Genomic DNA, 13,678 nt, shown 5'->3' with positions numbered 1-13,678 from the left:
CAAAGCAGTTAAGTATCCAGGAATCACATAAAAATTGGGTTTCTTATAACACTTCCTCAATGATATCTGATCACCACAATATCAAATACATGACTAGAGTAACTTGGGGCCGCTCGGAAATTCGGAATAAAGGAGTCGGGACTATAATGTACGGGCACTGATGGAGTAATTGTGGACACTGGTACTGACCAAAACAGAAAAAGGGGTATTGTCTCTGGTGGCTTAGGAATACATTGTAGTGACTACTTCAATTTAATCGCGACGTGATTTTGAAGTCAAACCGAATATGTAATTAGTTCTGATATACAGTAAATTGAAAACAACAGGCACCATATACCGTTAATGTGTATAGTTCGAGTCTTTCGGTGCTTAATATTCTATTTGCAATAGGACACTTCATTTTTCGTGTTCATTCGTTTTTGTTTTTCCCTTGTTGCAGGTTTCTCATTTACAGTAACAACTGGCAAACACTTTACGGGGTATTATTTGAAATAATATAATAAAGATAGACTATTGCAAATTGTAGAAACAGCGTCATATTCGTTGCGTAATTAAAACTAGTCCAATATTATTATACATATACGGTATATTAGAAAGTCTGAATTGTTAACAGAACTACCAACGTATCTGCAATATAAAAGGAGTTACGATCCCGGTACGAAAGGAAATTAGTGTTCCCCAAATATGAGCATTTATTTTCATGCAACAGCAACTGCATACGCCAGTCATTCCTACATAATAAATCTATACTAATTTTAAAGTAGTCAGTACAATTTGTTCTTTGGAGTATAATTAAAATGTAGGCCTATAGGTCTACAGAAAGTCTATGACAAACCCGACGAGCGCCTTCTTAGAAGAGAAGAGTATCCAAGTTAATGTTCGTAGCCTTCAGATGGGGTATCCAAATAAGAATGGTGTTCAGTCTTTCTTCGCGACCCAGTTCAAATGTTGAATATGTAAATATGTACACACATACACGTACACACATACACACACACACACACACACACACACACATATATATATATATATATATATATATATATATATATATATATATATATATATATATATATATATATATATATATATATATATATATGCATGCTACATTTTAGATTGAAATGTAGTTTCACTGCCCAATCAGCTGTAAGCCTAGCTCTGATGAAAGCAGAGTTGATGCGATGGCTGAAACTATTGTCCATTTCTTTTAGCGAGGCAGATTTGCACAGACTCGCAACAGTGCCCTTTTAGCTCGGAAAAGTTTCTTGATCGCTGATTGGTTAGAATTATCTTGTCCAACCAATCAGCGATCAGGACACTTTTCCGAGCTAAAAGGGCACCGCTGCGAGTCTGTGCAAATATGCCTCGCTAAAAGAAATTGACTATAGTAGGAGGTATAAAATTTAATATAAAATGCCAGGAAAGGTTTTTGCTCTCACCCTTTAGATTAGGACGAATAGATCCTGCTTTAGATTAGCTTTATCGTGAGATGACAGACGCCGCACACACACACACACACACACACACACACACACACACATATATATATATATATATATATATATATATATATATATATATATATATATATATATATATATATATATATATATATATATATATATATAATGTGTGCGTGTACGTGCGCACCCTTGTTTGTCCAATAGCTCTTAAAAAAGCTTCAAGAATTTTTTCTTGGGAGAAAATTTGCTATTTGGGAGTGTTTAATCGGGAAATTTATACTCAAGGATAATAAGACACACATACAATAGAAAAAAATTGTATTATAATATTGAAATGACCAGATTTCTGCAAAATAAATACATCTTATTTTTTCAGGACTTTTGCGACATTAGAATATAAAATTTATAGTGAATTTGTACAAAGGATTTTGATTTTGAATTACTGTAAAATTTTATTTTTATGAAACAGTAATATGAAGTTGGAGAGTTTATAAATCTATCCTAAATTTATTCAGACCGAGACAAACACGCTTAAAATAATAGTCTGTATATATTAAGAAAAATCTATAATACAGAACCATTGACCAATAACGACATAAAAATGTGAATATTAAATATTTCTCTATGACAATTAGAGTAACTGAAAAGTAATTTTTATGTAGAAATAATTACACATGTTTTCTGCTTATAAATTCCGCTGAGAGAGAGAGAGAGAGAGAGAGAGAGAGAGAGAGAGAGAGAGAGAGAGAGAGAGAGAGAGAGAGAGAGAGAGAGAGAGAGAGAGAGAGTTTTGTGTACAGTATTAGATCCGCGGCTTTATATGGACATAGCCTACGTATAAAACTTTTGTCTTCGGTTCCATTAAAATATATATAACATATAGGTCATGCAACATTACTTATGTAGCCTATATCGTTCTGAGGCTATATATTGCCCGTATATAAAAAAAAAAAAATCCCACGATTGCAATTGGAAGGTGAGATTACTAATAAGAGATAAAGTGATGTCGTGAGGGTGAAATTCTGTGGCGGTATTGAACTTCAGTTGAGGTGCCAGTTCTTCTTGTATCGTTTATTTCTTGACTTCTTTGGACTTGGAGTACTCTGCGATATGTTTGTTCTTTGTCATAAACTGCTCCCAATTCTTTCCATCGAATTTTTCCATTTTGACTTTTACCCCAGAAGCGTTGTCCAAGGCATGAACAGCTATTCCTGAAAGAAATATACGAGAAGAAATAATGTTAGGGATTCAAGGTATGAGCAAATAAATTACCCACTGGATGACAAGAGGTTATGACAACAAAGTTGACATGTGTAAAGTTACATCTCTCTCTCTCTCTCTCTCTCTCTCTCTCTCTCTCTCTCTCTCTCTCTCTCTCTCTCTCTACGTAACAGCCATCCTATACAGTGTCATCATATTATTAAAATAAGAAGAAATAAAGGCTACAGATATTTTTACTTCTATAATATTGCTTGATGGTGATTTAGATAGGGAAAGAGAATGAGGAAGATTATGCTTAAAATTAAGATAAGAGTTACTTAGTTAAGAGTCGTGGAATTAGCCATATAGGCCCCAGCCAATGCAATGCACGCATCCTTGTACACACATGGAAATAAAGTATAAATCTGTAGATTTGCTGGGATGTTAAAAAGTTGTAAAATAATATTTTGAAACTTCCAGTCCTAAAACAAGTAAACTGAGTTTGATATACAAGATTTCTTCTGTTTAATGTAAATGGAAATATATTTATAAGCTATTAAGAGAAAAGTTCGATGAAAATGACTAAAACTCCTGTACAACGACATATCTTGTTTGTAAACATTCAGTTAAGTAAACAGTCAACATCTCTATAATCAAAAAGACAAAACTGATCATTGACGATAGAAATTGATAAAATCTAAGCTCAGATCAGAGCGGATATCGTGTAAATGCCATCAGTAGAGGACTACCTATTTATCCATCTCACCATATTTGCCTCCATGGGGGACTAATTCAGTAATTATTAATTAATCTTTTGATCCCTTAGAGAGAGAGAGAGAGAGAGAGAGAGAGAGAGAGAGAGAGAGAGAGAGAGAGAGAGAGAGAGAGAGAGAGAGAGTTAGCAATATGTCTTTGGGTGAATGCATTTCTCTGACAAATAAACTTTTCATCACCCCCCCAAAAAAAAATCCGACAAGGAAAAAATTATCAAAATCCAGACTCATTATCTGCTAGTTGTACTAGCTATGAATAGGGAAAAACTCAAGAAGAAAAGACTCAAGAAGGAAAAACTCAAGAAGGAAAAACCCAAGAAAGAAAAACCCAAGAAGGCAAAACTCAAGAAGAAAAGATTCAAGAAGGAAACACTCATGAAGGAAAACTCAAGAAGAAGGAAAAACTCAAGAAGTAGAAAAGACTCAAGAAGGAAAAGCTCAACAAGAAGAAAAGACTTAAAAAGGACAAACTCAAGAAGAAGGAATGACTCAAGAAGGAACACCCAAGAAGCAGGAAAAACTCAAGAAGGAAAAACTTAAGAGGGAAAACTCAAGAAGAAGGAAAAATTCAAAATGAAAAGACTCAAGAAGAAGACAACATTCAAGATGGAAAACCTCAAGAAGGAAAATTCAAGAAGGAAAAACTCAAGAAGAAAACAATCAAGGAAAAACTCAAGAAGGAAAAACCCAAGAAAAAAATACCCAGGAAGGAAAAACTCAAGAAGAAGAAAACAATCAAAGAAAAACTCAAGAAAAAAATACTTAAGAAGGAAAAGCCCAAGAAGGAAAAACTCAAGAAGGAAAAACTCAAGAAGAAAACACTCAAGATGGAAAAACTGAATAAGAAAAAAAACACTCAAGAAGGAACATTCAAGAAGGAAAACTCAAGAAGAAAACACAACCAATGTGGAAAAACTCAAGAAGAAGGATAAACTCAAGATGAAGAAAAGACTCAAGAAAGAAAAACCCAAGAAGAAGGAAAAACTCAAGAAGAAGAAAAGATTCAAGAAGGAAAAACTTCAGAAGGAGAAAACACTCAAGAAGGAGGAAAAACTCAAGAAGAAGGAATAACTCAAGAAGGAAACACACAAGAAGGAAAAACTCAAGAAGGAAACACACAAGAAGGAAAAACTCAAGAAGAAGGAAAAACTCAAGAAGGAAAACTTAAGAGGGAAAAACTCATGAAGAGGCAAACACTCAAGAAAAGGAAAACTCATGAAGAAAAACTCAAGAAGGAAAACTTAAGAGGGAAAAACTCAAGAAAAGGCAAACACTCAAGAAGAAGGAAAAACTCCAGAAGAAAACACAAGAAGGAAAAACTCGAGAAGAAGCATACTGACCATATCCATCGGGATTGGAGCGTGGAATGTAGAAGGACTGCACTCCGCAGGTTGTGCAGAAGATGTGCTTTGCCTGGTGCGTGTTGAAGGTGTAGGTCTTCAGACTATCGTGACCTTGGAGCAATTTGAACTCGCTCATGGGAACTATAAAGTGCTTGTTTTGCTTCTTGACGCATATGCTGCAGCTGGGGGAAATAGACATTACTCAATTAGCGTCGCACATTAAACACATCTGGATAAGTGGGAAAATATTGGAGGGATTATTTGATATAAAAAGCAGGAAAATGGTATACGCACTCACACGTGCATGAAAAAGTGTGCACACGAGCGCACATGCATATCCACATTAACACACACACACATACATACACACACACACACACACACAAATATATATATATATATATATATATATATATATATATATATATATATATATATATATATATATATACCCTAGTAGGCAAAGATGCTTTAAAACTACGAGGCCTATCTCTCTCTCTCTCTCTCTCTCTCTCTCTCTCTCTCTCTCTCTCTCTCTGTATATATGTATATATATATATATATATATATATATATATATATATATATATATATATATATATATATATATATATATATTATATGTTAAAATTATTAGTATTATTGTTTGACAAGCTACAACCCTAATTGGAAAAACAAAATGTTACAAGTCCAAGGTCTCCAACCAGGGAAAGGATATAGAGAAGTAACGAATAAACTATAAATTTGAAATGAAAAGGAAACTATGTAACAGAAAAAGTATATATACGTTATATATACATCGACAAGATTCGGGAAATCATAGTGATAAAATCATCTCAGTTATGGTTATATACATAATGTGCTGTACCTTGGTGGTTATCAATTCTATTTTAGACACCCGGAACTAAATGAAGTAGCAGAGGCCACCAATAAAAAAGAAAGACAGAATTCTCTTCTTACTGGATGACGTCACCAGGTCCCTCTCTTGGTTTCTGCGGAGTTCCCAGGTTTATGATCGTGAATAAAGGATATAATTAAGATACCATGAAACTTGACCTTTAACTTTCCGACTCTGAATTACTTGTATAATATAAAAGAAAATTAAAAAAGAAAAACCAAATGAAAGATGTTGAGATAATTGAGGGTTCATATGCTGGAGTTGACTGAAGAATGAACATATTTGGAAGTATATTGAACACGCCGATTCCCTCAAGAGATTCAGAAGATAGGAATGACCACCCTTCTTACTTTTATCTATAGCACTGTACATTATTGCTGCAACAGTACATTAATGTACAGACCCATTTCGATTTCCCTTTTATGACTGTGATATGAACTCGTTTTTAACTTGATGCATTTTTTCGTTAAGGACTATACACAAAGTGATTACCATCAAAAGACAGAATCATAATATATCATTCTTGTTATAATACAGTAAAAAAATTCTATTTCAGAAGAGCATATAATTAATGCAAATGTATTCTATTTTCACAACAACCTTCGTCTCGGTCTACACATAATTCATTAAATCTTTCTGAATTAAAAATTACCCTGTACCTATTATATAGGCATGAAGAGGATGACGTCATCGCTTAAAAGTTTATGTCCGAATTCATTCTCATCGTGAAATTCTAAAAAGAAATGGATCTTCTCTAGATGATACATAGGAAATTTGGGAGATACGGCCTGGCGTTGAGGCCAGGGAGGATATTCAGTACCAAAAAATTAAGCCGGGGAAAATGGAGCAGTCGCGCTTTCAATCAAATTTCAAAACGAGGTTGGTCAGCAAGATGCAATAAAGGAATCGGGAACGTACTTTACAGGAAGGTTAAAAAGTAGGTGCAGTGCTGGAACAGAGGGACATGCAAATAGTAAAGCATACTGTAGCGTGAGGTGCACAGACTTAAGAACAATAATATTCTGAAGAAAGAAAAAATAATAGCCACATTAATACTCAACGTTAAAACTCACTCTCTCTCTCTCTCTCTCTCTCTCTCTCTCTCTCTCTCTCTCTCTCTCTCTCTCTCTCTCTCTCTCTCCTCACAGTTTTTCATTGACCTGCAATATTTCTGAATACAGTAAACTGAAGAACACTGTTAATGAAGTTACAATGCAGTATACACTTTGCTGTAAATAATTTTGTAAAAGTATATAAAAGCTACGGAAAAGAACTTTCCAATAGATGCGTTGGAACAAGTAACTTACTTGCAGTCTATGACGGTCAAAACAGGAGCAGCGTATACTTCAAAGCGAACGGCTCCACAGTGGCAGCCGCCACAGTATTTAACCTTGTTGTTTGTCATTCTCCACAGACCCTGGGGAGGACAAAGCAGGTAAAAACATTAGCGATAGTTTAACATTGTTCATAAAGTTAAAGAGAGTACAAACACGAAACTTACCAATCAATATAGACGTAAATCAACTGTGAAAATATATATATATAATATATATATATATATATATATATATATATATATATATATATATATATATATATATGATTATATTGAGTAGCTCAGAATCATACAACATAACAGGAATACTTAGGAGAAACTATCAGAATAATCAGGACATTAGTGTACTTAATTAGCTACGCAACATACTACTGAACGAAATTATATAACGTTTGGACGCCAGTTGAATGAACACTGTATAATCAAATGATTCAATTTTCCATACCAATGAACCAAGATAAGAAATTCTAGCCATAACACCGCCACGTAAACCTCGTCCTGGAGTAAAAAGAAATCGTCTTGGAAGAATCAAACTTACATTATAATAATCTCGTAATTAAGTACAGCATAACATGAACTCAAAACCATAACACACGAGGCAGATTTCCATCCAAGATAGACGGGAAAGTAGGAAGTAAAAACAAAAATATAAAAAAATCTTTTGAATGTCGTACACTTGCCACGTTCTTAACAATTTACTTCCTACTAATGAGCTTTCAAGGGCATACAATTTAACAAAGCATTAATTAAGAAAATATGAAATTAAAGACGCCACTGAGGGTGTTCATGAGGTTATAAAGGTTTTTAGGTTGGTAATGTGGTTACTGTGAATGGCAATACAGTGGTGTTGTTGACAATGAGCTGACCGCTGAAGGCGATGAGCTACTCGAGATAGAAACGGGGTTAGCGGAAATGAAGATTTTATAAATTGTACTTGAATTGATGGTGACCATTAAGTGATTGATTTTTTTTTTTGGGGGGGGGGTGCTATTTGGTGCCATCACATTAAGATTGGCAAATTTGCTGGGGATAGTGTTATAGGGTCCTTTGACTGGCCAGACGGTACTGCATAACACCCTTCTCTCTGCTAACGGTTCATTTTCCCTTTGCCTACACATACACCGAATAGTCTGCCATATCCCTTACAAATTCTTCTCTGTCCTCATACACCTGATAACACTGACATTACCAAACAATTCCTCTTCATCCAAGGGGTTAATTACTGCACTTTAATTGTTCAGTGGCTACTTTCCTCTTGGTAAGGAAGGGTAGAAGAGACTCTTTAGCTATGGTAAGCAGCTCTTCTAGAAGGACACTCCAAAATCAAATCATTGTTCTCTAGTCTTGGGTAGTGCCATAACCTCTGTACCATGGTCTTCCACTGTCTTGGGTTAGAGTTGTCTTGCTTGAGGGTACACTCAGGCACACTATTCTGTCTTATTTTTCTTCCTCTTGTTTTGTTAAAGTTTTTATAGTTTATATAGGAAATGTGTTTTGGTGGTGGTGTTGTTCTTAAAATGATTTACTTTTCCTTGTTTCCTTTCCTCACTGGGCTACTTTTCCCTGTTGGAGCCCTTGGGCTAATAGCATCTTGCTTTTCCAACTAGGGTTGTAGCCTAGTTAATAATAATAATAATAATAATAATAATAATAATAATAATAATAATAATAATAACGAAGTCTGTTCTTGAATAAAATAGAATAATTACAGAGGACATAACGTTAAGTCTCATAAAAGCTGAGAGTAAAGTAGAGACTAAATGTGCAATAATTTCTCAATTCCAGGACTTGAATATTAAAAGAGAGGAACATGAAAAAAAAAAAAGGCTGCAAGGCGACACCGTAAGTAAGAAAAGAACCTTAATTATTTTGATTTTATGCGCCATATAATTTGAGGTAACCATCTCCTCTTGATATTATGAAACTGAAATACTCTAGTTTCAAAGTTACTCATACCAAGAGCATTCACATCAATCCACATCACGTTCGTCGATGGTGAAACAACAGCTACATTCAATTACATTCTTGGGGTGATCGTCAACGCGGCCCTTCAGGGGAGACGAACGTGGGTCAACATACATTACTTGATATTTATGTTGCATATATTTCCGATACGGTCATTGCTGCATGAAATATCAGCCAGTTCAAACTAGAAAAGGTTCTTATTGAGCAATTCATTCTATAATACACATTCCATACAAGTATGGACGGATATGAAACTTACTACAGTAAACATTTATGCTCACACACCAAAAAGAGCAACAACAAATGCAGCTGTTTCTAGTCCACTGCAGGACAAAGGTCTCAGACATGGCCTTATTCATGTCTAGAGTTTGGTCAGTGTTCATCACTATGTTGGCTAACTGCGGATTAGGGATGGTGGGAGACTATTCTCATCGCTCACAGCAAACCAACCTAGTATACGTCACCTGGATTTGATTAGTAAAGCTTTGCTGATCATGGCGATACACACACTCTTTTACCACGTTAAAGTATCCACTCTGAAAGGGATACACATACACCCATAGATACTATACAGTATATTGTGTGTAGGTATGTGTATTCGCAATTATGTTTAATGTACCAGCCTTAGGTTTAAAGGTCGCTCATGCATAGCAGAGGCAAGGGACAGTGACACTGCTCTAGCAAGCAGGACAGTGCCCTAGAGACTGACCATACTACATATGATCAGCGCCCAAACCTCCTCCCCACCCAAGCTAGGACAAGGGAGGGCCAGGCAGTAGCTGCTGATGACTCAACAGATAGACCTATAGGCTCCCCCAAACTCTTAGCTCACAACAATGGTAAGGTTGCAGACATTAAAGGAACTAAAGAGTCTGAGCGGGACTCGAACCCCCGCCTGGCAAACAATAGGCAGAGACGTTACCAATCAGGCCACAACTACCCAAGTTACGTTACTACTTGTTACGCACTATATAGCAAGAGCACTTTTAATTCAAACTTAAACGGCTCTATTAAGTTACTTTATGGTACATGATCAGCTATTGTAATTAACTTAAAAAATCAATAGAGATATAGATGCATCTAACGATCAGAATGATAAAACTTTATGTAAAAACATGTTTACGTCTATGTTAGTTATGTTAGCCAATCTAAGCGCTGATTAAAAAAAATATTAATCCCTCTATTCAAAGTTAATGTGGTAGATTATCAGTTAAATAAAAGGCATAAATCAATCTAATTAATTATCTAAATTAAGTTTTTATTCCGTTATTAAACTTATATTTACTTGTCATTTTAAAGATAAAAATAGATGTTACTAGGGTACCTAAATTATCTATATAGGCTATACAGTATACCTATATCTATACTTAAATACACACATATACAGTATATATATATATATGTATATATATATATATATATATATATATATATATATATATATATATATATATATATATATATATATATATATATATATATATATTAGTTCGAAAGAACGAAATCAAAATGGGTAAAGTGATTTTCATAACTGTACAATTTAAGAATTAATTATTACTTCTTTGAAAATTTCAGTTAACAATTAAATGTTTGAAAATGTGTTAAGAAGTTGCCCAAGGGCGTTTGGAGGTCGCGGGAATGAAGAAACTATTAATCCGAGTGTTAAAAAGCGTATCCAAAAAAGTCTTGATAAAATAGGTAGCGTACAGGGAAGGAGAACAAGGAAGAACCGAGATAAGATTACTGATCAGACAAATCATAGTCCTATTCAGGATCCTGGTCCTATTGATAAAGGAAGAGGACAAAACTTGATGCCCTCCTAATATGAGACCAATATTTCAAAAATGGGCATAGAAGGTCAACGTTAGAATTTGATACTGGGGATGAGGAAAGATATATACTCGCATACTTTCATATATTCTAATCAAAACATCTGACCTGTGTGATCTCACCGAGGCTAGTTCGAAGTAGTGCGAACACAGAAAGCATTGCACCATGAATTAGGCACAATAAAATGCTTATCAACAGGAATAAAAAGGGATGACTTTAACATGATGAAAATGGTGGCAGAAAATTAAATATCGATAGGCAATTGGATTAGTATTCAGAGAACCTAGGCAGATGCTTCATGCTAATATTTATTAGCATTCACTAGGCGTCTCACCACAGGAGTCTAATTTACATTGTTTCCCTTGTATGGTTATCTCTCATCCAAGATATTCCGTAAGTGAAAAGTATCCTAACTATGAGAGAGAGAGAGAGAGAGAGAGAGAGAGAGAGAGAGAGAGAGAGAGAGAGAGAGAGAGAGAGAGAGGGATGGAGATTTGAATGAATAGCTGTTTTGAATAGGAAACAGAAAGATGTGATGTATATAGTTGAAGATATTGTTCAAGTGCTAAAACAACTAGGCTTATCAACGTCACGGTGGTTATAAGGATTATTATCATCATTATCATTACTTGTTAAGCTACAACCCTAGTTGGAAAAGCAGGATGCTATCAGCCCAGAGGTCCCAACAAGGAAAATAGCCCAGTGAGGAAAAGAAACAAGGAAAAAAACATTCTTAAGAATAACATTAAAATAAATATCTCCTACATAAACTATAAAAACTTTAACAAAACAAGAGGAAGAGAAATAAGATAAAATAGTGTGTCCGAGTGTACCCTCAAGCAAGAGAACTTTAACCCAAGACAGTGGAAGACCATGGTACAGAGGCTATGGAACTACCCAAGACTAGAGAACAATGGTTTGATTTTGGAATGTCCTTCTCCTAGAAGAGCAAGTGTCTCTTCTTCCCTTAAAAAGATTAAAGTGGCCACTGAACAATTACAGTGCAGTAGTTAACCCCTTGGGTGAAGAAAAATTGTTTGGTAATCTCAGTGTTTTCAGGTGTATGAGGACAGAGGAGAGTAAGCAAAGAATAGGCCAGACTATTCGCTGTGTGCGTAGGCAAAGGGAAAATGAGCTGTAACCCGAGAGAAGGATCCAATATAGTACTGTCTGGCCAGTCAAAAGACCCCATAACTCTGTAGCGGTAGTATCTCAACGAGTGCCTGGTGCCCTGGTCAGCCTACTACTTACAAGTTTAAAACACTTCCAGAAGACGGAAATTACTGCCATATCTTTGCCCAGACACCATTTATAACGTTAAAAACGATTACAGAAGTCTAAGATTACTGCCAGATCTTTGCCCAGACAGCATCTATAACGTTTAAAACGATTACAGAAGACTAAGATTACTGCCAGATCTTTGCTCAGACAGCATCTATTAAGATTATTTTGTTAGTTTACCTTATCAGTATATGAATTTATTAGCCTTGCAGGAACTATCATCTTTCAAGAATACAAAATAGCAATACAAATAATAAATATCCTGGTTACTTCTTGTGTTGTTAATGGCTTGAAATCAACTTTCAACAAGATGGATTGATTGTCAACAAAAATTTTTTTTTTTTCATTTCAGCCTTGCCTTTTTATCATAATGGATTTACATTTTATGAAAACTTGTTTGATTGCTGTTCAGAATTTAAACGTTGAATAAGCGCAGCGGGATACGTAGGAAACAAGAACGGTACATACACTTGGTAAAAAAAAAACATAACCTGACTACAATGAATGAATGTAATAGGCGTTAAAAATTGCAGCTCGGATTATCGTAAAAGGAACAAAAAAACTATTGCAAAGTAGTTAGAAATGGTAGTTCATCAAAGTCCAATTACTAGAGTACCGTCACTAAAATTTTGGTTTGTATTTTGATTTATGTAAAGGCATCAACACTCGAGGAGTTAAGGAAAATTGTTTATTGCAAATTGAATAAAATGCATTTGACAGAATCGCATGATAAAAAAAAGATATACTCCGAACCGGAAGACGACTATGATTTTGCAACACCCAACTCAAAGAATACGAAAGCATCTTCGGCCTAAAACTAGAAATAGGACCTTTCCGAAATGCACCTTACCTTTCAGGAATCCAAAGACGAGGAGAGTACGAGGGACCAATTGCCACAGCCGTATTCTGTCACACACTGATAACACTCAGGCCGGGCTTCCTCACTTTATTACTTCACTGACCTCGCAGAAACCTCTTACTTGCCTTCATGAATACGTACACACTTACATGTGTATTCATGACCGACCTTCGGACCCTGGCAGTTTAAGTAAACATCTCAGGTACAAGTAATCATTGTAATGGGGTGGGAGATTGGGCGGCTGAATTTCCTACTCCTCATCCTACTTATTGTTATTTTAGTAGCGTACGCGACCCGTCAAAAATGACTGCTTAATGTTTAGATAGATATGCATCACACACGCACCCCCCTCTCACCAGGGTATGACTACTCCCTCTCCCACTCCCTACCCGAGGGACGGGGAGAGGCGAGCGTAAACGATATATATATATATATATATATATATATATATATATATATATATATATATATATATATATATATATATATATACATATACATATACATATACATATACATATACATATACATATATATATATCCAGATACTGTACTTGCTCTCTTTATAAAGGGGATTATTATTATTATTATTATTATTATTATTATTATTATTATTATTATTATTATTATTATTATTATTACACGACTAGGACACCCGTCAAGTTTTTCAAATTCTCTCTCTACATTTTTCTTCTTCAATGGCAATTTAGATTTCAATGAAGTCTGA

General features: G+C 35.0%; 1 protein-coding gene across 6 annotated transcripts in view; it reads right to left on the bottom strand.

Moving 5' to 3' along the window:
* Positions 1-1,769: 1,769 nt before the first annotated feature.
* Positions 1,770-13,678, bottom strand: part of LOC137656292 (centromere protein V-like) — a 131,901-nt gene continuing 119,992 nt past the window's right edge. For 4 of the 6 annotated variants that reach the window (XM_068390496.1, XM_068390489.1, XM_068390466.1 and 1 more), the window contains exons 2-4: positions 6,988-7,097; positions 4,780-4,964; positions 1,770-2,677 (exon numbers count right to left, since the gene is read on the bottom strand). In XM_068390496.1, coding sequence (XP_068246597.1) covers positions 2,538-2,677; positions 4,780-4,964; positions 6,988-7,085 — 423 coding nt within the window. In that variant the 5' untranslated portion in view covers positions 7,086-7,097 and the 3' untranslated portion in view covers positions 1,770-2,537. Of the gene's footprint in view, positions 2,678-4,779; positions 4,965-6,987; positions 7,098-12,937; positions 13,085-13,678 lie in introns of those variants that run through there. The other 2 variants (XM_068390477.1, XM_068390483.1) reach the window with 2 other exon arrangements.

The sequence above is a fragment of the Palaemon carinicauda genome, chromosome 1 (assembly GCF_036898095.1).
Source record: "Palaemon carinicauda isolate YSFRI2023 chromosome 1, ASM3689809v2, whole genome shotgun sequence".
In the NCBI taxonomy this organism is placed as follows: Eukaryota; Metazoa; Arthropoda; class Malacostraca; order Decapoda; family Palaemonidae; genus Palaemon; species Palaemon carinicauda.
This window is presented reverse-complemented; position numbering and strand designations above follow the sequence as displayed.